The following is a 24,473-nucleotide window of genomic DNA, read 5'->3' as shown; positions in this document are numbered from 1 at the left end:
GTAATGCAGCAGAGAAATCTTGACAGGTTTAAGTAGTTACAGCGTAGCAATAAATTCAAAGGATGGCAAAAAGATGACAAAAAAAAGATACATAGGCTATATCTGATAGGCCAAAGCTGGCAGTCCTGTGCCTCTGAGGGCAGCATGTGGCTGTGCAATATGCTGTGTTGGAAAGAAAGCAAAGTAGACAGAAGCAGGCCTGAAAATGACCTGTCTAAAAAGGAAACAACCTTCTCTTTGTTTCTGTGTCCCTATACCACAGGCAGTTCTCACTTGTTTCAAATTTGATTTCACATGAGCTAAAGAATCAGAGCATGTGGACTGTGACTCTCTGGGCTCTACACATCTTTCTCAAAATCATTTTACTATGATGATCGTAGCGTATGTATGTTTACATGTCTGCATGTGTCCTATCTCCTCCTTAACATGTGAGTCAATCTGAATGGAATGTTGCACCAACATTATCACACATACAGCGCTTATTAACATCTATTTGCTTTAAAAAAAAAAATCACATATAAATAACATACATAAAAAATATTTGGATTTTTATATTTATCATTCCCCTGAGGATGCAATGCTACAGTACGTTCTCTGTTTCTGATTCTTTCACGTGACACATTCATTGTACGTCCTCTGCTATGTAACTTCATGGTCACTGAAAATTGGATCCATGACTGAGTTTTGTCAGAATCACAACTACGTACGGCAGATCTGGTGCATATAATGTAAATATATGTGCAAACATACATTAAACTATAATATAATACATATAGCATATAAAGCAGAAACAGAATTTGCACAATTCTAATGAGTTTGATAAGACTGCCTTTTCTTCAACACAGGCTGGGCTCTTTTAGGCAACTTTCTTGTAATTTACTTTAAATACTCCTCAGGAGTAGTTGTCTGGACTTCTTAAAGGAAATTTAACACCTTTCTTCTGGATGCTGGTTACCTTTTGTTCCATTCTCTGTCAAAATGACCCCACACTGCTTCAGTAATGTTGGGGTCTGGGCTGTAAGGAGGCAGTCAATACAAAGAAATGAGGGATAAAACAATCAGAAGACAAAACGTATGATTTTTTTTATTAATATATAATAAAAGCATGATGCGATGTGATGTGACACATACTGTGCACACTTCAGGTCCTCTGATACATAGCGGCAAAGGACCGGTCATCTTTTATCTTTAGCTAGGTTTAAGATGCAGACAGTAGAGCCCTATCTCTGGATATGGGTCTGTACACTGGCTCACAGGAGAGCAGTATTGTAGCAGAGAATTACTGTAAACCCTGAAGCGTTTAGATGTGATCAGTAAAATCTTAAAGTCATTTATAAAGCCAGTGACGAGAGTCTAAAACAGGGGTATTATCTTGTCTTCTGGTTTTTGTTATGACGCCATCAGCTGTATTTTATACCAGCTGCATGCATCGTACACGTATAGCTGAAGTTCAAATCCAGGTGTAGTACGGCTGCTTCATCTAAGCAGACAACAGCCAAACAGCAGTCTCTGGTCTTTATTGTGGGTAGAGAACATTGGCTTGACATTTTAGTTTAGCCCCAACAAAGATTAATGTGACATTACTGCCATGACAGTTGGGCAAAAGTCAAGTACACACTAGCCTACAGCAGAAGTATAGGCAGTGAGTGTGTGCGTGTCTGTGATTCTGTGGTTCAGTTGGCCCATAATAAGACTTACACTGCCACAAAAAGTATAAATGAAGTCTAAGTACAGAACTGTGCGGAACACTTAAGATGAATGTTTTAGTATCTGGTTGGTAGGACTGCTTTCTTCCATTCTGTTTTAATATTATGAAAAATGTCTTTCATATTTACAGAGCTAAGATTGTACGCTGGCTTGACTTGACATCCTTTGTTAAATGTTCCAGGTGCATCTGTCATTGGGGAGGTACCTGACTTTTATGGAGGTAAGTGTAATTATATGTCAAATATAATTACTATATTGTGCTGGGATTCCCTTTAACAAAAACATTCATAAATGTCAGAGATCAAGTTTTGAGGTCACAGAAAAGGCCACAAGCTTATGTGTCATGTGTGATGGTTTCTGAATATCTTTTGACACTTGGCCAAAGACATATTTCTTTTGCCAATGTGCCTTTGAATCTTTTTGAGCATTCTAGTAAATGGAGATGGGTTATCAAAAGCAGGAATGTACCGAAATTCAAAGGCTCATTTCCATCTGATTTATATTTTCTAAACCAGAGACCGTCTGCTCTGGCAGGTCGATGAGGTTGTGGCCTTCTTGACAGCCTCTGTTTATAGTCAAGGCTCTGTCACTAGACTTTTTGAGAAGGGTTTTGATTTCTTTTTGCATTAAAAGAAAATAGTTCTAACTCTTCACTGGCATTTGCCAAGTTTTCTATTTGCTGTTCTTTCCTATAGAAATAAAAACACTTTGGTGCTTTAATGTGTTTATTTCTGCAAGACGTCAGGATGACATTGCCGACCTCTGCTTCACCAAATTTTATACAGCTGCAGATGCAGCTGACATAGGTCACGAGGACACACTATTTTAAAAAGTCTTCTGGTGAGCAGACACTTTTCACATAAAATACACCTGCCTTTAAGGGTTCAGCATAAAAACAATACAGTGTAACTATTATAAAGCATAGCTTTATTTATAATATAAATAAAACTTCTTTTTATTATTCTCCTTAATTACAGTAAACAGTCCTACAGCTTTTGTGTTACGTTGATCAACTCATTATCGCAGATACTCTTAAAAGCCAAGAGAAGAAGTAAGTGTGCTACAAATGGGCTTTCACTGTTTTTTGTCCAACCCCTGCCAACTGAAGTGGTCAAACTACCAGAGAATTTCGCTTTCAGGATTCCCATTCAAGCAGTGACAGATGGCTGCCTTTCTCGTGGTCCACAGTGGGATAGGGTTAATGAAAAAACCCAGACATAATGTTTTTTCCACTGTTTCTATTTCTGCATTTCTTCTTCTCTCAGATGTACATTAATTCTAATAGAGATGGTTAGGATCCACGATGTTATGCATATGAATCTAGGCTGGTATTTAGAGCTAGCAACTGTATTTGAGCTATCAGGCTTCACTGTGGTGCTATTTGGGTGTGATAGATGAGACGAAGGGAAATAATGTGCATTTCATCTTCATATATATAGACACACACACACACACACACACACACACACACACACACACACTGTAAATGTAAAAAAAAGTAAAAAAGTAAAGTCATATTTACATCTATATAATTGATTTAAACAGCCTACATATTTATTTAGCTAGTTTACGAATCATTATACTTTATACTTACTGACACTTTTGATTATTTGGTCTCTAAGGAAGGAGAGGCTGTAATTTCTGTTTTTTGACCTATTATTCGCCCAGTGTGCTTGTCTCTAGGAGAAAAATAAAGGAGAAGCAGGCTGTCAGCAAGGGAAAAATTGGTAGAAGGAAGGCTTGCTGATTTGTTGCTTAGAAACATGTGATGCTGTTCGCAGGTTGAATTGTTGATGGCTCCAGTGAGCATCTTGTTTTTCTGGTGGACACTTTTTGTTCTTGTTCTTGTTGTTGATGCTTTGCCATTGATTCTCTTTTCCCTTTTTCTTGAAGTATTGACCATTTTTTTTCTTGTGTGTCCTTATGGAGTATCACCTCCTGAACATGCTGACATTATTTCTTCATGTTTACAGAAATAACAGAGCATGATGTAGTTTGGGCTCTGCTGGCTGTTTTTTTTTATGCCCACATCAGTTGTTTTTAAGGTCACTCGGCGCTGAAAGAAATGTGAGAACTTGCTGCTTAGGCTTGGTGATTTTGAACTCTTTGTCAAACCTGGATAAGGATGATGGTGTAGTCATTGGTGTCGATAGCAAGTTTGTTAAAGGTCAGAACATCGTGTAGACAGCCTTCCAGCTGAGGCACGCTGCAGAAGCAGTTTTTTTTTCATATAACTGAGCTGCTTATCATTCAGCTCGTAGCAGTGTTTATCCCATCATCCTGCTGTTAAAGCTAAAGTAGAGCTCACCTAATGTCTGTCTCTTTAGTACCAAGTGCTCACCCCTTGTCGGGTTGAACGATGGCTGTAAAAGTATTAAAATCTTAATGCTGGCTTTTTAAATCACTTCTCAGCTGGACACACACATACAGAGCAAACTTTTATAGCTGCAGACTAATACGGAGATCCCAGTCATCGAGCATTACACATTAATGCTCATAAAAGTGAGAATCTTTGGACTCAAGTTCAAAGATATATATTATTTTCGATAGTTCTCCTCTATTAAACAACATTTTCTTTCAAGCGCAGTTGTAACAGCACAGCTGGTAACAAATTAAACATGCCCTGCATGACTGACCCTGGCCCTACCCTGGGCCATACCTCTGTGAGTACTTTGGCCTGCGGTGAGGCAAGTTTTATTTAACACATACGATTTTAAAAAGTAGGTTTTTCACTCCAGGGAGAGTTTGGTTTGCCACCCTCGCTCATGATGTGGCTCGGGGGTTTGTGGGTAATTATTTTATTGCATTGTGCTTTTAGTGCCAGAAGGATACAATATGTTATCTGTCCCACTTGGACACTCACTTGGTCATGCAAACAAGCCATACTACAGATGTTGCTGTAAAGCACGGTTGTGATCAAAGTTAAACTCAGAGAATTACCTTCTTCGGGGATTTTGACTAATTATGTGATTAGTGGGATACGACAGGAAAACTGCTTCAGAACATTGTGTTTTGCAGAATGGCAACGTGAGAAATGGCTGCAAATAAAATAAAGGCATTTAAAAGTGAAAAAACAAACAGATTTTGAATATATAAGTTTTATAATATTCTAGCCAGCAAGTAATTGTGATTCAACTGAGATTATACCTAAAACCATAATGAATAATTGATGTCTCATTAGAAACCATTGCTAGGAAAGATAACAGCCTCCTGAAATAACAAGCTTTGGTTTTTCAAATTCAAATGAGAGTCTAAGCTTACCTGCTGTTCGGCTGAATCGGACTGTCTGTGTCTGATAATGAAGCAGGTCCAGTGGAAGATCACTTCCAGCAGGCTCAGGAGACAGAGCGCTCCTGACTGTGTGTGTGTTTCTTCTCCTTTTGAACAGATGTGGCTTTTTCCTAAGACTTATTGTCCATGTTTCTTTCTTTCTTTGTGTGTTTTTGTGTGTAAGTAGGAGGTGGGATCACTCAGTTGACCACTGGGTAAATAATTACTTGCCAGCTAAACGGGAAAGGCTCAGTACATCCAAGGCGAAGTAGTGCCAAGACGGGAACAGAAAGGGTTTTATGCAGGGAAAGAAGAGAACCTGTGAGAGATACAGATTAGGAAAGAGAAGAATGAAACAGAATGACTAGTGACAGTATCGTATTGTGTTTTGTTTTGAACTTCGCATATCAGACTCCTTTGAAATGAGGGCGCAAAGAGTTTAGGTGGGGAGCTGAAAAAGACCTGTTTTTGCACAACATGTTTGCGAGTGATTAGCAGCTTTAATGCCTATTTCATGTTGCAAGTATTAAGCTGAACATACAGCACTTTAGAAAAAATTAATTGATTATTAAAGTTATTATGATGCATTATAATTGGCAAGACAGATTTTAATAGCAGTCCATCGCGTATTTGATTCAGAGCCACAAATCCCACCTGTAATAATGGTGTCAGTGTGCTTCATCCTCTAGAAATCCTTAGATTTTGTGCAAATGGTGCATATTTGGGTTATATAAAAATGTCAAGACTGTCAAGACATGTCACTAAGAAAAAAAACAAAACAGAGCATGTACTGAATAAAGCAGCCTTAACAACCAGAGACCCAAGTAGTTGTGGAAGTAAATCAAAGAAAGGGGAGCAAACCGTGACAGCAGGATTTAGATTGGAAAGGTGGTGGAGGGACCGAGGCAATCCAGGGAGAGCTTGAGACAGAGAAAATGAAACGAGGCAGGGAGAATGTAAGAGGCCCGTGTGTGTCTCCAGGCTGTGGGTCTTGTGCGGCCTGTTTAACAGCCCCCTTCCACCATCTGCCACATCCCCCATTACAGGAAAAGCATAGGAATGGCACCAGTGCTCATGTCTGAGTTACACTTCAGCTGCTATTTCAGCACTGCAGTGCAGCCTCAGTGACTCCCTTCCAACCTCCACAGTATTTTTTCATGTACAGCATTTATCTGACACCGATGCAGCACAGCATAAGCCTAGCAGTAGAAAAGGGTCACTAGATTCCCTTTACTCTACTGAATCCTATGTTTCTTTAACAATTTCTGTTTCTTTCATTTCCTTTTCCCCCTCTCTTGTTCCCAGAACATAGATCCTCACTTAATTTGCCTTCCATCAGCCCCACAATGGCCCATTTATTATATGTGTAATTTCTCTCTCAGTGGTAATTCAGAGTCCTTGGGATTTACATCAGTGTCAAGTACTTGCACATGGTTGGCTGCTGTAGTGTGAGTGGGAGATGATCCTGTCTCCTAACGTCTTAATTGTTGCCTTCTGGTTGGCTGCGGAGGGTATAGCTAACTTGCAAATGTGGTTATAATTCTGCCTTCCTGCTTTTTTTTTCTATTCGTGACAGTCGAGGCAGAAAAATATGCATCTAATTTACTGGTGTTAAACTGCATGATGCGTTTTGGATATTCCTTGATGAAAATAGCCAGCAATCACATATTTGACTGCTGGAATGTGTACAGCTGTGGTTATATTTTGTTGTCACGCTACACAAATATATCCGACTGCTTTTGTGATGTAAATTGTGGATAGAAGGATCCCATAAATATAATGGTCCTTTGTTTGGGTTTCTAAAGGTCGCCGAGTCTGTTGATATGACATTTTCAGAGTGAGCGAATCTGTAAGTACTGCCCTGGATCGAAGAGGCGCAGGATATCGCCGTCTGAAAGAGCCGGCCTCTCCCCATTGAGGTGTCAGCTGTGCTCTCTTAGAACTCAGAGACGCGAGGGAATAACACACATGTGCGCGCCCGCACATTTGTATTCCCGCAGTCACCTACACACGCTCTTGATCTGAGAGAATAATCAGCATTTGGGAACATTTCGCCTCATTGCTTATTCATAGCCTGGCATTGTGTTTATGTCTTATTCATGCCTTTGCTCGTGATGTCTGTCTGTTTTAATGAGTAATTGGGGCCAATTACGTGTGCCTGGCGATGCTGTAAAAGGAAGCTTGAACCAAGAAAAGCGTTTTCATCGAGGAGAGCGCTGAAATCTGAAATTTCCTGTGCTGCGCTTCTCCGCAGCGCCGAGGATGACACATGCGATATGAAGCAGGTTTGGATTATGCTAAGTAAAGTTGGCATTTCCACTTGGAGGATTTGTATTAGTGTGGAACAATAACATATCCACTGGCAACTGATAAATGCGTCACTCTGGTTTGGCACCTGACTGAGCACATCTCTGCCATAATTAGCGTGAGTTTGTGGTTTGGAATAAAGCAGAGGCTTATTACCCTGCGTCGATGCCTGAAAGAGAGTTTGTGCGGACTCAAGAATTAGATTAGTTACAGCTACAACTGGGATTTACCTAAACCCGGCGTCTAAGCGTGCGTGTCTGTGAAAAACGCAAATGAGGCTGACATATTAAATGGCAGGTCCTCACAGTGGCGATCTCACAATCTAGTCAGCGTGGGGTTTTTTTTATTGTTTATTTGTATGTTTTCTTGTGCTATTTCTGAATCCAGTTCTCTTGTTTTTGATTAAACTGCCCCACAGCTGACAAATGGGAGACAAATATGCTCTTGAAACTTGATTTCACTTCTCTGTAAGAGTGCTCGTAGTTATTAACCCTTGGTCTTGTTTGTTTGTTGCCTGCAGATGAAGTCACAGGTTACGGACCAGTGTTTGAGGAGCAGCCGGTGGATACCATCTACCCTGAGGAGTCACCCGAGGCCAAAATTACCATGAACTGCCGGGCTAGAGCCAATCCACCTGCCACATACAAGTAACATATGCTCCGCATATACACTACACACTGTGTATGTTATGTGCCTCTCACCTCTCAGACTGTTTTCGGACCTGCTGTCAAACTGCGTGCTCACAAAGATGTCACCGTCACTGTGATGAAACTCGAAGTGTGTGTGTGTGTGTGTGTGTGTGTGTGTGGCACTGTTTATTTTATTTGCAGCACATATTTATATTATCTCTTTGTGGTTATAATCAGGTAAACTCCAAGAAGGAGACACAGAGGAAAATCCTAATAACAAATAAAATTCTCAAGCAGATCTAGCAAAAATACCTTTTTTTTTCATTTAAGTTTTTTAGATCATCTGTTTCAATTTAGTCGCAGATATATGTAAATTAGATTGCTCTACATCCCTTAAATCGGTTTCACTGTCAGGGAGCCCGGAATTAGATGTCAGAGGGGAAGGAATTAGCTTTGACCGCAGCTGGCATTGAGTGTTTAAGAGGGTTCATTTATAGTGCACTCTGTTCTGCCTTTCAAAGCATTGAAATTTGTCATTTTTTAATAGAGAAGCCCTCAGTTTATGAAATCTGGTAAACTTACAGTAAAAGATCAGGTTTAGTGCAGTCACTTGTCAGACTTTGTAATGTATGTCAGTGCTTCATATAAGTTATCTGCTCGTGTTACTTCATGTAAAATCAACTAGAAACAACAAGAAAAAAAACGCGACTCTGACACCTTTCAAACAGGGCGGCTGTGCTAACCCTGATCGTTTGTGTTGCAGGTGGAAGCTGGACCACATGGAAATTGACTTGAATGCAGAGGGCAGTCACTACAGTTTAGCAGGAGGGAACTTGGTCATCAGCAACCCTGATAAGACTGTACATGTGGGAAAATACTCCTGTTTGGCTACCAACACGTATGGCACGGTCATAAGCAGAGAGGCCTCTGTCCAGTTTGGATGTAAGCTTTTCATTTACAGTCTGATGTGTAAAGCATCTCCTGTTTTTAACTGTACTGTACTTTCATGCATGTTATGCAAACTGAAATGACAAGGACAACTGGGACAAATCAAAATCAGTATGGCAAATGTAATTTGTGAAATGCTAATGTGCTCAGAGATCACAACTCATTTCCAAAAGAATTGTTGATCTTTATACAAAACTTACACCGTAAGTGTCGTTTTATAGAGATCTTTAAAACATGTGATGATGGGATGTAATTATTTTCTCTCCCCTTCTCAGATCTCGATCTTTTCTCATCGGAGGAGAGGTCGTCAGTGTATGTCAAAGAGGGACAGGGGGCCGTGTTGCTCTGCGCTCCCCCGCCGCATTATCCAGGTACAACATGTGAAGGCTGAGCCTGCTCTTGCTGGATGTTCCTAAAAATAATGAGCCCTAATATTTTGCAGCATTAACATTTAGTTAATTACAGAAGACCATAAACAATATAGAATAGAACAAAACCCGAAAGAAATCTGAACTCACAAAACTCTGGGACCAAGACAAGTCGTATGGAAAATGAACAAACTTGCTTGCATTGCTTTAAGTTTTAGTCTGGTCCTTGACACAGTGAGTCAGTCTTGTTAAATAATTGTGACCATTCATGCACATATCCTCACTGCTGTTTTCATGAACTTGGTGAACTGAAATGAATTAATCAGATATTTTGTATACTGTTGTTAAGGACATGGTTCAGCTTCTTAGCTATTAAGATAAAGAGATCACTGCCTTCACAAGCTTACCAGATCATTCAGAGTGCCCTTGCTTCACATCCAGCCTCCTTCACTGTTTCAAAAGCAGTGGGTATGCCCAGACTCTTGATTGACAGGTGCCTTTTGCTGTTCCTCTTTCTGTTCAGCTGAGCTGTCATTCCGCTGGATCCTCAATGAATTCCCGACTTTCATCATACCGGACAAGCGGCGTTTTGTCTCCCAGATAACAGGCAACCTCTATATCTCTAAGGTGGACTCCTCGGACAGAGGAAATTACTCCTGCATCGCCTCAAGCCCGTCTATTTCCAAGAGTGTCTTCTCCAACTACATCCCCCTCGAGCCTCAGACTGAACGTTAGTACCCCGGTTTCTACTTCTTGTTGTCTATTTGTTGTTGCTTTTGACTCTGATTGTTGCTAAAGTAGTAGTAACAGACTTTTGGGTTCTGCAGCTTAACAGAAAGCACAAATAGAAAATGGAATACAAAATTATAAAAAGTTTCCAAGAATTCACACGTAAAATACTGTTTAATACCAATTTATGCTTGCAATGCACAGCAATTATGTCAGTAAAACAGAGGGATTCAACAGGGATTAAATATGTGTCTACTATAATAGCCACACTTCCTCAGATGTGGTTTCCTGTATTAATTCTCACATTCTTTTGCCAGTGAGGTGTGATTATAGAGCAGGACCTCAAGTGTTAAGAGATGCTTGAAGATAGGAAGTGACTAAAACGCTGCGTCGGCTGCATTTCTTTCCTCCTGTCCCTACTGTAGCACTGCGTTTAATGACAGTGTTGCTTGCTCTAAATGCATTAAGGTCATGTCCCTGGTATTGACTTTTTAAATTAAATTTACAGAACTAAATGAACTCAGTAGTAGACTGACACATGATGCTTGTTTTGAGACAGAGCCAGCTGGCTACAAAGGACACGAGGAAACAAACTGTGCCAAAACGAAGGACAGAAACTAAAGAGATGTACGTGGTCTTATTTATTTAGGCCGTATGTATCTGTACAGCTTGAAGTAACGGGTTCAAATACCAAACTAAGCAATGTTAACATTTTTCCTTAAGGGATTTCCAAGAATCCATTAGACGTTTACTTTCATCGCTGTCGAACTCTGAGCTAGTTTTACTTGTGGCAAGCATGTGTTGAATAGTAGAACACAAGCTAGAAGGATTTGCCGGGGACAGAGCTGAGCAGTTGTTTGGGCTCTCTCAGGCGTACATGTACTATGCCATGTCTTCTGGGTATGATGTTGCATTATTTACCTCTATCTAATTTTTATATGTGTGTGTGTGTGCATTTGTCCAGGTTTTATAAATGTGTATACAGAATTTTATACATTCTGTTAATGTGTTTAAGCATGTAAACATGAGTCATGCTTAGGGTTCTGAATAAAGCTTTTATTACATTTATAGGCATTTCTTTCACTTTAATGCTCTGTGTATACTACTTTGGCATGTTAAACCTTTGTCCAGGTTTCACTGTGTCCCATGTGTTCATCAGTCAGCAATGGCATTATTGTTGCTTATATCTCGTGTTTTAACCGCCTGATTACTGATTGCTATAGAACCGTGGTTAAACGTAAAGTAACTCAGTTGATAGAGAAACAGCAGAGTGGTTGAGACATTCAGAAATCCAGGGCCCTGGATCTACTCCTGGACCAGAGTCTTTAAACCGCAAATTACAAGTAAGGATACCTAGTAGGAACAGATTAATACTTCTTTGTAAGATTAAAAAAATGGCAAAATTACATTCACAGAAACAAATAACCTAATCATACACACAGTATGGGATATAAGAGTTCCATATATACGCGTTATGGTGAATCTGGTGTGACATTTTCAAAGAAAACCTTGAGAACAAACACAAAATTATTTTTAAAGTACTTGTTTTGTTAGCATCTATTAACTGGGTTAAGAATCAGAACACATCATAACTTGTTGCTCTTCCACTCAGGTCCTATCAGGAAATACCCGGCTGACCTAAGAGTCAAGTTCCCTGACACCACTGCTTTGGTGGGGCAGAATGTCACCCTGGAGTGCTTTGCTTTGGGGAAGTAAGTAAGAGAGAATATGGGTAAACAAAAAATGCTAGATTGTAGAATCTCATACTAGCCAGCCATGTAGAGGTAATCTGCAATAAAAATGACTCTTAAAGGAAAAGTCTTAAAGGAAGTGAGGTTCCAGAGGCTGTTCTGCTCCGTTTACAATGAAATCAGATCCAAACATATCATTCTGTGAGCTCTTAAAGAATCTAGCAAAGTTCTTCAGCTGCTGACAAATGCTCATGAAGTCACATGATTTACAACCCATGTTTCAGAATGATAAGTGGAGTGGAGCATGCAACAAGCAATACAGCTTATGCCTGCTCGTGCATTATTTTCCCCTGTGTGCCCTTTTCAGTCCTGTCCCTGAGGTCCGCTGGAAGAAGATAGACGGGCATCTGCCGTCAAACCACGAGGTGCGTATGACGGGGACTCAACTGCATCTGTACAACGTGCAATTTGAAGACGGTGGCACCTATAAGTGTGAGGCGGTAAACTCCAAAGGAAAGGACTACCACACCGCTCGCGTGTCTGTGGAAGGTAATTTGGAATTTTCTTGTCTTAACTTATACTGTAGTTTTGCAAAGTCTTTATCAGTTGTATTAATTCTCTCCTAAGTGTGCTTTGTGGGATAACCTCGTCAGCACTCTGCTATTATTAGCACTGTCTCCAGACAGGGTAAATCTTAAGATTTTTCTCAAATCCTTTAACTAAATTTTCTCACTTGCAGCTTTTCCAGAGTGGGTGGAGCACATCAGCAGCACAGAAAAAGACCTCAGGAGCGACTACACCATGTCCTGCAAAGCCAGTGGCAAGCCTAAACCACACATCCGCTGGCTGAAAAACGGAGAACCGGTATTATTCAGACTCATAGATTGTTATTGTCTTGTAACTGTGCATGCAAATGAGCTATATAACTCTAAAATGCTCAGAGCCCTCTCAGTGGCTGTCTAAACCTCTTCTCTGTTCGGTATGCAGCCAAGGGTTGTTACAGGAGCACAGCAGAGACAGGAAGCTGGCACTGTGGGTACACATGGTGTCAGGAGAGTTCAATAAAAAGCACCTTTTGTTTTTGAGCAGGTGCCAGCATGTGTTGTGTAATGCTCCATAGAAACAACTGTCATCAGGCTCGAAAATGCTCTAGAGAGCAGCAGCCAGTGACAGAAACGTGGGGGAGGTTGCTGGATGTATCATTATGCATTAATGAAATCCTCTGCCAGGCAGATGAACTGCAGTAGCCGTCATGTCAGCCATCATCACTTTAATTATGGCCATTTGCTTTGTAACAGAACTCAAACATTATGGGAAAAAATGCTTTATTTTGTTCTACTTTGCACTCCACAGGTTGACAGGAATGAGATGAGATTCAGCAGCTTGACATTTGATGATTCAGGGATGTACCAGTGCATAGCGGAAAATCGTCACGGAGTCATTTATGCCAACGCAGAGTTGCGTGTCTTTGGTGAGTCAAACAACCATCACAACACCCACGGCTGTGTCACGTTTCACGCTAACTAATAGATGCTTATTATGACATGCGGACTGTGTTTAGCCAGAAAAAGAAAAAAAAAATTTTAAAATCAGCATTTACTGTACATATCTGAAAAGCAAATACTGAAAACGTCTGTACAATATGTTAACTCACTACACTGAATGTTTTAGGGTAGTGTCATGAGAGCGTGCGTTCCCGTGTTTAATCTGTGCTCTACCATGTTTGAGATGAATAACCGACACTGTCACTCCTCAGCCTGTGCTCCCACATTTGAACGCAACCCAGTGAAAAGAGTGCTGGCAGCCAAAAATGGCCGGGTGGTGATTGAGTGTCGACCCAAAGCGGCCCCAAAGCCCGCCTTCTCCTGGAGCAAAGACACGGAGCTGCTTTCCAACTCTACCAGGTGAACAGTCTCTTTCTGTTTGCCTCGAATCTGTGAATATTTTATATATTTGTATTCATTCTCAAAGGCTGGCTTACCAGAGCATTCCTTTGTTGCTTTAATTCCAGTATTTATCAACCATAAACTGTTTTCAGTGACTGTTTGACACATCCAGGTTACATTTAATCATGGGAAAGTATTTGGGAATAAAATGTCATTTGGTGCTGACTTAGTTGTGAAAAATGTACTATGGCTTGATTTTGGGGATCTAAATAATCTCTAGATCTTCTAAACTGACTAAATACTGTCCACAGAAAAATTCTTTAGTCTTGTTGTTTGTCAGCTTTGCCATCATCAGTGGCTAACATTAAGCTCATTCTCAAGATTAGTGTGGCCAGCCTGGTGTGTAAACCCCTGTGTTGTGCTCCTCACTGGCAAAACAAGCCTAATCTGTAAGCTCTCAGACCCCCAACAACTTTACTCCCACCCTAAATACCTCAGAGCGGGACTCACTTAGAGGAGCAGCAGCAGGGAAGTTACTGTGGAACATATGCATCCTAATACTCTGGGTGGGTGTGGAGTGGCAATGTGGCAGCTGGCAGGCTGTCTCTCATGCACGAATATGAAACGTGGAGAAAAAAATCAATCAAACACTGCTGCCTTGCTGTTAGTACAAGTTAAAGAAGTTTAAAGTTCTCCTGCTTTCCCTTGGCAAACTCAATATCCATTAAGGATCTGACATATATTCTGAGTACTTTCATCATTTTTTATAATCCACATATCCCTGGACTACACTCTGGGCTACTGACCTTCATATTGTGCTAATAATTTTACACTGCATAAGGCTTTCTCCTGAGTGTGTGAACTATTACTTCTGGTTTCTCCACAGGGTGTTCATCTGGGAGGATGGAAGCCTGGAGATCCTCAATGTGACACGAGCGGATGAAGGCAGATACACCTGCTTTGCAGAGAATGACCGGGGCAAGGCCAATAGCACCGGCGACCTGTTGGTTATGGGCAAGTTCCAGCTGAAGAACAATGCTTAATGCTTCTCTTTGTATCGCTGATGTTTCCAGGACAGCTGTGATTTGCTTTGACTGATGTCAACCTTAGCTGGCAATCATTCCTGCCACTCTGTCCCACCAAGCAGTAGCGACCTCCAAATGTCTGCTATCATTGAGTTATGGCTCTCTTTGCAGGGTGATAGCAAGCTTCCGTGGGACATTCAGTCGTTACCCAAGGGCAAAGACACGATGTTGCTGCTTTAGATTCAGCTTAGCCCCCACACGTTTCAGTGAACAAGAAGAAAGAAAAACTGGGATTGTCTGCTAGAATTAAGAAGAAAAAATCTCCAGAGACTGATATGAGCTTTGTTTTCCTTGTTGTTTGTTTTCTTTAGATATGCAGTCAGAGCTGTCAAGCATTTTGTTCTGTGCTTTTACACTTAGATCTGTTGGTATGGATGTGCAGCTCTTTTCTGCCCTCTTCTGGCTATTTTTGATATTTCAGAGTTCTCGCTTTTTTTTTTTTACACCCCAATCACATAATCTACATTTGATCATCCTTAGAACTGTTTAAGTCTATTTTTTTAATATAAGGAATCTGCTCTTTCTTTGATTTTCATTTAATCAAATTACCCATAAGTTAAATAACTGACTCTTTTTTAGATCCCTGAGACCTTTTTATCTTCCTGTTTTTCCCCACAGACTCTACGAAGATCACCTTGGCACCATCTAATACTGACGTTAAAGTTGGAGAGAATACCTCGATGCAGTGCGCAGCATCACACGATCAGTCTCTAGATATCACCTTCATCTGGTCCCTAGATGGCCGAGTCATTGACCTGCACAAGGACAGCCAACATTATGAACGCACCACAGTGAGACATCATGTTGTTCCAGTTGTTGTTTTTGAATAACCCAGGTTTGGCCACAATTATTTGGGCCCAAATTTTAAAAATCCCCTTGACCTGGAGTTCTTGCACATCCTAAGCATATCTGAGGTCAGGTTGATGCACTACTTGGAATACCTGGTATGGAAAAGTACAGTCGGATATAAATGAACATAACTCTAAAATTCATCTCACATACCTTCCTAGGCGGGAATAGTGCACAGTATATCTGTTTAATGGCAATTTCTGCTAACATCTATTACTGTTGACATGACCCACTCTCTCCCGCTCTCTCTCTCTGCCTCTTAAAGGCACTAACCATAAGCTAGTGGTTAGCTTTTCTCATTTGTCACTCCGCCTGCTAGGCAAACACTATATTATGACTGTGATTGATGACATCCTGATTTTTGCATGCAGGGATGATTTTCCCCTCGTAAAAACAGGGTTCAGTTCCATTTGATACTGTTTGTGTGGCATTAGCAAGACTGCTAGTTTGATGTATTTTTAAAGTTGAATCTCGTATTCAGTCAGAATGTTGACCTTTCAGTGTGCTGAGCTCGACATTTGTGAATGCGAAAAGAGGCTTTGTTTAACTCGCTGCCCAATTCACCTCGATTGCTTCAGTCACTAGACTAATACTAATATGCCATTTTTCCACATTTTATGATGTTTGTCAGACTGATGCATAGTGTATACTTCTTCTAAACTTAAGCATTGTCTCTTGTGTTGTTTTGATCAGAATGGAAGCTCGAATGGCGAGCTGCTCATCAAGAATGTTCAGCTGAAACATGCGGGACAGTACACCTGCACCGCACAGACCCCTGTTGACAATATCACTGCCTCTGCTCACCTGGTTGTCAGGGGTGAGTCAAGAGTCATGTATGTAAAATGTCTCGAAGCATTCAGCTAACTAAACAAACACACAATGTGTAGCATCTATGAAAGACAGATTTTTTTGTTATTTCACATGATATTTATGTAATTTTTCTGCATAATTCTCACAGTCTTAGTGTGTGTGGGCCTCCGTTGGCAAACAGTCACATACTCCCATGCACTAATCAGGATTAAGTTACATTACAACATGTTACCTAAAGTCAAATGGCAGCTGGTGCATTTTTACGCACCGTCAATCACGTCTGACAAAATAAGCCTGCAGGGCCCTGTCGAAAAAGATTAGCTCATGTTTTTCAGTGTTAAACTCCTATGTTTAATGGTTGTTGCTTATTTATGAGTGTTTAATATTACAGGAAAAGTTAACATCCAAATATTTTGCTGCCTTAATTATGCAGACATTGTCAAATTATAGCAGAAGCTTAGATGACAAAAAAAAACACACAAACCAAACAAAAGTAGAAAAACATAACCCCCTGGTTCCTACTGCTAAATGTAAATGTTCCCAGGCTCTTATTGTTAGACCTTTAACATGCAGGTAAAAAGTGCACACATGTTAAAAGAACGAGGCTCAAAGACAGCACAAGTACTGCATTTTGTGCAGCGCATGTTTAAAGTAAATCTCTCCCGAGCAACCAGACCGTAGCCTTTTTTTGCCAGATAATCTGTCAAACCCAAGACTCCATGCTAACAAAAGTGAGGGAGAAAACGTTTGAAACAGCTGAGGAAGGAAATGCCTTGTGTCCTCAAGCATAAGACAGAACACTTAAGCATCTACTGGTTCCACCCTGAAAAGGTCAGACTAACTTAGTCAGATACCAAGTGGCATTAGCATTTCTGCTATGGGACAAGTATAAATGCTGGTGGCTTGCCTCAACATGGCATTGCTTGGCTGCACGGTGGCACACTGCTGGTCATATTTATCCGAAACAAATTGCTATGTCCACCCAGTCCCAAGTAAGATGAATTGTTTTATAGGAAAGTTTGTGCTTGTTGCTATGGTTGCACAGACAAAGTAAAAATTTGACCTAAAAAGCAATGCTTTTAGTACAGTGCCAGCTCTGACCTGTTTATATTCCAAGCGTAATGCCTCGGGATGAGTATATAATGAATCAGTGATTTCAATCTCTCAGCACAGCACACAGTAACTTGTTCTTCCAACCTCATATAGATGTAAACACACACAAAGCAAACACTGTCACTTTTTCAGAGGTCTCTGTGTCTTCTTTACTGTATTTCAGAGTGTGGATGATTCATCGCACTTTGTTTTCACCTTCTTCTTCTTCTTGATGACTGAGAACTTGTCTTGCAGTGCTTTCCTCACCGCTTGAAACAGGCCCCAGTGCTGGAGGACAAAGAATCTTTTTAGATAGGAATTCTAGCAGTGAATTGCTTGCCAGTGATCCCTGGTGTGTCTTGGGTGTGCTGCCGCTGCTGTTGCTTTCAGAGCAGGTGTTGACAGATGGCCAGGTGAACGCACAGCGGCTGACTGTGACGTTTCCCAGAGTGTAACCAAAGCACAGGTCCGGGGCTGCTCCTAATGGAGTGCCAAATGCCAGCAGCCCGGGGCGCAACGAGGGAGAGATGAAAGACAGCCATTTATCATGGCAGATGAGGAAGCAGATCTGCTTGAGGAGAGTGTCCAAGCTCAAAACACAGCTCTGCACCTGTAGCCTGTTATTAGCAGGGATTAAAGATAGGCTGCGGAGCTGTTTTCATGTGAATGTATGCGTGCGTGTAAACAGAGTAAAGTACAGAGTCTTGGAGCAATGTTGAAGTGTTGCTGTGAACGAGGAAAACTATTTACCCACTTTGTTAAACTCTGGATTGTACTCAAGGATTCCTCCATATGGGCTCCAAACTGTAAAACCCTAAAAGTGCAGTGTTTTATTCCTTACATTAGATTGTAACAACTAAGCCTTCTCTCCTGACTCTTGGAGACGAGGGTAAGCTTAAGGCCTGTCCGGCTTTTGGCTCACTAATCGCCTTAGTTCTCTCGGCTCACATTCATGATTTGGAAAAAAGTAAATTCTGGCTGATTTCTGACGCTGTGGGTTGGGAGTCTAACCCTGACACAGTCTGGGTTTTCTATTAAGCCATTTTTTTTAAGTTCCAAAGGAAGAATCAAGAGGAGCATTAGGACCAAGAGAAACACTGGATTGTAGAGCTTTTGCTTAAGCTTTAGTTCATGTATGTCAATGGGCTTCTAAGCTCTAATGCCTTAATCCATCAGTCTTTGCTGATGTCTTTTAAATAAAACTCTTAAAAAAAGGGAAATGTAAGGGCTTTGATGTGCAGTATTTCATATGCACCAAACATTAGACATCTTGAGAGTTTGTAAAGTTTTTAAACAGCTCAGGGTCTAAACTGAGAGCTTCCCCCTGAGTTTCTTTCCAGTTTGCATGTAGGAGACTTATTGACCGCTTGAGGGAAAAGTCAAAGTGAACATTTGTGGGGATTCTAATTTGTAAATGGTAAATGTCCTGTATTTGTATAGCGCTTTACTTAGTCCCTATGGACCCCAAAGCGCTTTACACTACAGTCATCCACCCATTCACACACACATTCACACACTGGTGATGGCAAGCTGGCATGGGATGGCAATTTCTGAACCTAATTGACAAGCATCACTTTCTTCTACAGACACCTGCAGCCACATTTATGTTTGCCTTAAGCCTTCTTGTTATTCTTCTCTTTGCCCAGGTCCTCCTGGTGCTCCAGGTGGGGTGCGAATAATAGAAAAAACAGACAAAAGTGTAAAGTTGCAGTGGAGCCGTGGTGCAGACAACCACAGTCCGATCTCCAAATATACCATCCAGTACAAGGACCAGTTCTCAAACGATGTCTGGAAGAATGCCACTACATGTAAGAACTCCAGCGTGCTTGTTGGTAAAATAAACACTGCTACCGTAGTGCTGAGCTGGGTCTGGTGTTGTAATATTTGTGGTCATGCCACACAATGATACTATAGGCCTACAAGGTGGTTAATGTCTCTTAAAGATGGCTTAAATATACTTTAGTTATGCTTCGGTGAATTAAAACATAGTGTGGGTTCCAAAAATAGAACTGCACGTTTGTTTTAAGGATAAAACCGGTGTATATTGTTCAACCGTAGAGCGCAATAGCACTAAAATGAACTTGTCTTTCTATAGTTCCTGTTAATGTAGAGGGGAACGCAGAGATGACCACAGTGGTGGACTTGATTCCCTGGACAGACTATGAGTTCAGGGTCATTGCTACTAACACTCTGGGGACAGGAGACCCAAGCAACCCATCGCCTATTATTAAAACGCTGGAAGCAGGTAAGATTGTGTTTTGACTTTGGACATCTAAATATAAGAAGGAATAAAGAATCGGAGCAACTTAATAGGTCAAGAAGTAGAAGGGAAAAAAAGAGATGTGGTACTACAGTCCAGCTTTCCGTTCTGTTATTTATTCATCATCATTCTATTATTGCACTGTTTACTTACGTTAAGTATCACTGGAGAAATGAGTCAGCATAAATCCCATCATGCTGCGCTTTCTAGTGCAGAAAACTCACCACACAAACCTCCACAAATGAGCACTTTGGTGAAACTGTATACTGAAATTCAATTATAAAATGGGAATCACAGACTTACAGTAACCTCTCTTGAAAAAATAATCATAAGTTGAAAGTGAGCTACTAGACTCAAGGCAAACAGAAGAACTTGTCCCGCTCTCTGTCTCCCTGAATGGCAACGTTCCCACGTGGACATTTAGGTGTTGCGTTTGGCACAGGAGAAGACACTGATACCGCATTTGAAGAGGAAGGATGTTAGAGGAACATTGGCAGGGCTAGGTTACAGCCTGTGTGGTTTGGCTTTGTTTGCGTGGATTCATAGCAATGTGGGCTCAGAGTTTTGCTGTTGCTGTCTCATTGTAGTTCCTGTGGTGGCGCCCTCAGATGTTGGCGGGGGTGGAGGGGCTAGCAGAGAACTGACCATTACATGGACGGTAGGTTGGGACTTTCCACTGGGTAAAGTGGGAAGATGGGTTACATGTTTATATAAGAAAACTTGCTTAAAGATGTTTAGTTTTTAGTTCAATTTGTAATAGTCACACTGACATTTAGATTTACGTTTAAAAGAGAGTGGGAAGCCATGTGGTCAGTGTTTCAGAAGTCAAACAAATTATTAAAAAGAGTTTGAAACAGGGCACAGAAAGACCAGATAATGCAGATGTCTGCTCAGGATTTCAGTTATTCGGGTCATCGTAGTCTTAAATGCTTCAGTTGAATCCAACTGGACTTCTTTTTTACTCTCTTAAAGATGTGTCACTTCTTCAAATTAAGTCCAGTAAAAGATCCAAAGATTTTATTGTGTTGTTTATTATTCACCACATGTGCAGCACATACAGGAGAGCTTATTGTTTCTCTCTCACCGTAGTATAAAAGAAGAAATAAGAAAAGATAAAAGGACACTCCAGGGAATCTATAAAGATTTGCAGTTGTGCAAATACAGTAACAGAGATGTACATGGATATATAATATAGATATAAATATATAACTACAGCACCTTCTGAGATGTACATGGAGAGTAGTGCAAATTTGAAAAAAGGCCGATTACACTTAAGATAAGTAATGCAGAATTTTTAAACTGGCAATTAATAAAACACAGTGATAGGTTTTCAATTGCTTTGTTAATCAGAACAACGAGCGTACCACAGATCATGCAGTAGAGAAGACGGGAATGATAAAACGATCGCTATCGTGAAAAAAAACCCAACTCAGCGACTGAACTAATTCATGGTGTGTTGCTTCTCTGCTGCAGCCGTTGATAAATTAGCTATGGCTAAATTGTATTTTTCTTGGCTGCAGCATGACCGTTTAATTCCAGAGCAGCTGGAGGACGAGATGATATGTTTATCTTGCTGTGCATGTGCGATGACAAAGACACGGTGTCCACAAAGGAAATGAGGTGTGATGATAGAGAAGGATGAACCAATTGTGTCGTTGCTGTATATAAAACAGATGCCTTACACACTGCAGTCACTGTATTAAATTGTACTTAAATATCATCTGATTAGTGAAATTTGAGTTTTTTAAGTTGGGCTTTTTTTACTTTGCTATAAAAGCTGATCAAGAGTGACGTGTGTTAAATTAAACATTTGCCAAATGCCATGTTTCAATTTATTATTCATTTTGTCAACAGCCTGTGAAGCCAAAGTACTACTATGGGCCCAATTTTGGCTACATTGTGGCCTTCAAGCCCCAAGATGAGCAAGAGTGGAAACGGGTGGCAGTAGCCGATCCCCAGGCCAGGCGCTACGTCCACAAAGCCTCTGACATCCCGCCTTTGACAGAGTTTCAAGTCAAAGTCAAAGCGTTCAACGTCCAGGGAGAAGGACCCTACAGCCTAACGGCCATCATCTATTCTGCACAGGACGGTGAGCGGTTAAGAGATTCAGCCCTCTCATCTGTAACAGGAAAATGTGCTAAAGTGATCTCAAAACAGCATCGCAGATCAACCTGGTTCTGTTTTATTAGTGTCAGAGAATGAGGGATTGCTCAGTCCTGCAAGTCAGTGCGCCACTGTGAAGAAGGATCCTTTTAATATTAGCTCTCATGTATAATAATGAGAAATATTAATACCCCTTGAAAGTGAACCCATCATCCCCCCTTCTCTCTCGCCTTCTTTCTCGGGTTCCTTGTTGGGGGATTATTATGATCTACGTAGCATGAACCAGAAAGCTGATAACTCACCCAAAGATGCAAAGCATTTAGCAAGTTATTAGCTTCCACTGACAAGCAGTTGAGATAACCACTAGAAACTCAGGCATGATGGGTGACAGAGATGCTCCTGCTGCCATGGTAACACAATCAGGAAATGGTTGCCTGGTGGGGGTGTATGATTTTTATGGTTATGCCTTCAAAGTGAGCCGTCGCCAGGCAAATCTGTGACCATAGTTGCGTGCAGGCTGGTTGCGCATGCATACAAACCATCTTCCTCAGAGCTTGCCTCTGTTTACAACGTGGCGACAGCATGGCAGTTTAGCATTTTAGGACAGTTTCCTGGCAAGAAAAGACTACACACAGGGTTTAAATGTTCCATAAGTTGTGGAATAGTGTCTGATGGTGAGACATGAGAAATGTCACTGAGAACCCACTGAGAGAACAAAAAGCAAAAGAAGCCAATAGATACATATGAAGAAATATAAGCCAATGTTTAGTATAGTAAGTCTGCGTATGTTAAACTAAATATTTAAAATTTTTGGATTGCTTTGTGTTTGATTAAAAAAAGAAAATAATGAATGTAATTTTTTGACATCCCTAAAAAAATGGGTCTTGCACTGAATATATCTGTTCTCTGGGTTTCTTTTTAGCTCCAGCTGAAGCTCCTGCAGTTGTTGAAGCCAGAGCTCTCTCTGCCAAAGCTGCCACTGTGTCCTGGATGCCCCTCTCATATAGTAATTTAGATGGATACCAGGTCAGTAGAAACGTTTATGAGGCTTGATCACAGTAGTATTCATCACTTTAGCTGATTCAAACACCTCCATTTGTGACTTTTTTTTGCTCACAAAGCAAACTTACTTTAAGCACCTCTAAGGAAAACCACAATCAATTTAAATCCATCAAAACACACATTAATACAAACATATTGCTTTAAATATAAAGACATGCTTTTCTCCAGCATTTCTCCAAAACTGTTAAACTAATACTTACATTTAATAAGGTTTTCACTTGTACAGAGCGCTTTAAATCCAAGATGGAATCCTTGCAGTCTCACCTATGCGTCTGTGTTTCCCAGGTGAAGTACTGGGAATCTGGTCAAAGTGAAGGGCAGGCCGAGACGATTGGCGTGTCTAGCAGGGAGAACCACACTAAACTAGAAAATCTGAGACCTTACACAGAGTACATTATTGAAGTTCGAGGCTACAACTCTGCAGGATACGGGCCACCCAGCCACCACTTCCGGGTCCTAACCAAGAAACCCCGTATGTTGCGCTTTACAGTAGTTTATCATTAACTAACAGAGAAGTGCTTGGAAACAGCTCACAGTGTTGTATCTGTAAGAACAGTGCATTCTACACACAAGATTTGAGCCATTTAAAAATACAAATATTCATGATTGCTTTGTTTTAACTTCACCAGCACCAGACCGAGCCCCCAAAATAATAGCTAAAAAAGTGAAGGGCCAGTCAATAAATATTGCCTGGGAACAAGTGGAACCGATGGCTAATGAGTCCTCAATAGAAGGGTACCGAGTGAGTTTCATCTTTTCATCACTCTTGTTTCATCTCTGAAATAAAAAGAATAGCTGCTGAGACCCTTTTCGTTCTCTGTTAATATGCATTATACATATGTGCATACGCAGGTACTATACAGGCCAGAGGGCCAAACCACAGGCACTCTGTACAACACCTACAAGCGAAACATTGATCTTCCCCTACCTCCAAATGGGAACTATGTGGTGGAGGTCCGGGCACACACAGAAGGAGGAGATGGGGCTACGACCACAGTCCAGATCACAGGTAATAAAGTGATTTTGAGTTGATTTAAGGTCCCTAGATTCCTAAGTTGGCTTTTGTGTTTAATTCTGTCAACATGGTGTCTGATTGTGCTTAAATGTAGCTTAAAACCCCTGAAAGAACAAATTTAGAAGAGATAAACATTCCTTCAAAATTCCTTTTGAATTGTTATCTTTTTAGATTAAATTACTCTTATTCCGTGAAACTAATCACCCATGAAAATTCTATTCCATCATCACCCAGGTTTAGTTTCACTCACAGGAAAAAAATACGACTTAAGTCATTTGATGACATTTAAAATCCATATTCCTGTGGGGAAAGACACTCTGGTTCATTCCTGACCTGCCAGTTGCTGGTGGGATTACAGGTTCAGAGTCTGCAGTAGGTTATCATTTGTCACAGCTAGAGGGTTCCCATGGGCCAGAGCAGAGCTGTCACTTCTGGTTACATACTTTAGATTGGAAAGCTAAGATGGCCCGTGACTAAAGCCTCGATAGCCCGCTGACTGGATCCCCTCTCTGGCTGATGGACTGACGGGGCAGGCTGACTGCATAGAAGAGCTTAAGCTTCTGTAATTGATCTTGATGAGAAGAGGAAACCCCTCCTGTGGTTTTCCTTATCCCTTATCATTCAGTCCAGACCCCACCTGACAGCGTGATTTCACAGACCGG

General features: G+C 40.9%; 1 protein-coding gene across 3 annotated transcripts in view; it reads left to right on the top strand.

Moving 5' to 3' along the window:
• cntn1a (contactin 1a) overlaps nucleotides 1–24,473 on the top strand; it is a 59,917-nt gene that overhangs the window by 32,759 nt on the left and 2,685 nt on the right. For all 3 annotated transcript variants that reach the window (XM_005450996.4, XM_013270567.3, XM_013270566.3), the window contains exons 3-23: nucleotides 1,889–1,927; nucleotides 7,805–7,931; nucleotides 8,677–8,855; nucleotides 9,137–9,232; nucleotides 9,753–9,959; nucleotides 11,571–11,670; nucleotides 12,017–12,198; nucleotides 12,389–12,513; nucleotides 13,003–13,120; nucleotides 13,406–13,553; nucleotides 14,422–14,549; nucleotides 15,239–15,411; nucleotides 16,163–16,286; nucleotides 19,018–19,179; nucleotides 19,467–19,616; nucleotides 20,219–20,289; nucleotides 21,486–21,720; nucleotides 22,657–22,760; nucleotides 23,082–23,268; nucleotides 23,426–23,538; nucleotides 23,649–23,805. In XM_005450996.4, coding sequence (XP_005451053.1) covers nucleotides 1,889–1,927; nucleotides 7,805–7,931; nucleotides 8,677–8,855; nucleotides 9,137–9,232; nucleotides 9,753–9,959; nucleotides 11,571–11,670; nucleotides 12,017–12,198; nucleotides 12,389–12,513; nucleotides 13,003–13,120; nucleotides 13,406–13,553; nucleotides 14,422–14,549; nucleotides 15,239–15,411; nucleotides 16,163–16,286; nucleotides 19,018–19,179; nucleotides 19,467–19,616; nucleotides 20,219–20,289; nucleotides 21,486–21,720; nucleotides 22,657–22,760; nucleotides 23,082–23,268; nucleotides 23,426–23,538; nucleotides 23,649–23,805 — 2,925 coding nt within the window. The remainder of the gene's footprint in view (nucleotides 1–1,888; nucleotides 1,928–7,804; nucleotides 7,932–8,676; nucleotides 8,856–9,136; nucleotides 9,233–9,752; nucleotides 9,960–11,570; nucleotides 11,671–12,016; nucleotides 12,199–12,388; nucleotides 12,514–13,002; nucleotides 13,121–13,405; nucleotides 13,554–14,421; nucleotides 14,550–15,238; nucleotides 15,412–16,162; nucleotides 16,287–19,017; nucleotides 19,180–19,466; nucleotides 19,617–20,218; nucleotides 20,290–21,485; nucleotides 21,721–22,656; nucleotides 22,761–23,081; nucleotides 23,269–23,425; nucleotides 23,539–23,648; nucleotides 23,806–24,473) is intronic.

This window comes from Oreochromis niloticus, linkage group LG7 (assembly GCF_001858045.2).
Source record: "Oreochromis niloticus isolate F11D_XX linkage group LG7, O_niloticus_UMD_NMBU, whole genome shotgun sequence".
NCBI classification, from domain to species: Eukaryota; Metazoa; Chordata; class Actinopteri; order Cichliformes; family Cichlidae; genus Oreochromis; species Oreochromis niloticus.
This window is presented reverse-complemented; position numbering and strand designations above follow the sequence as displayed.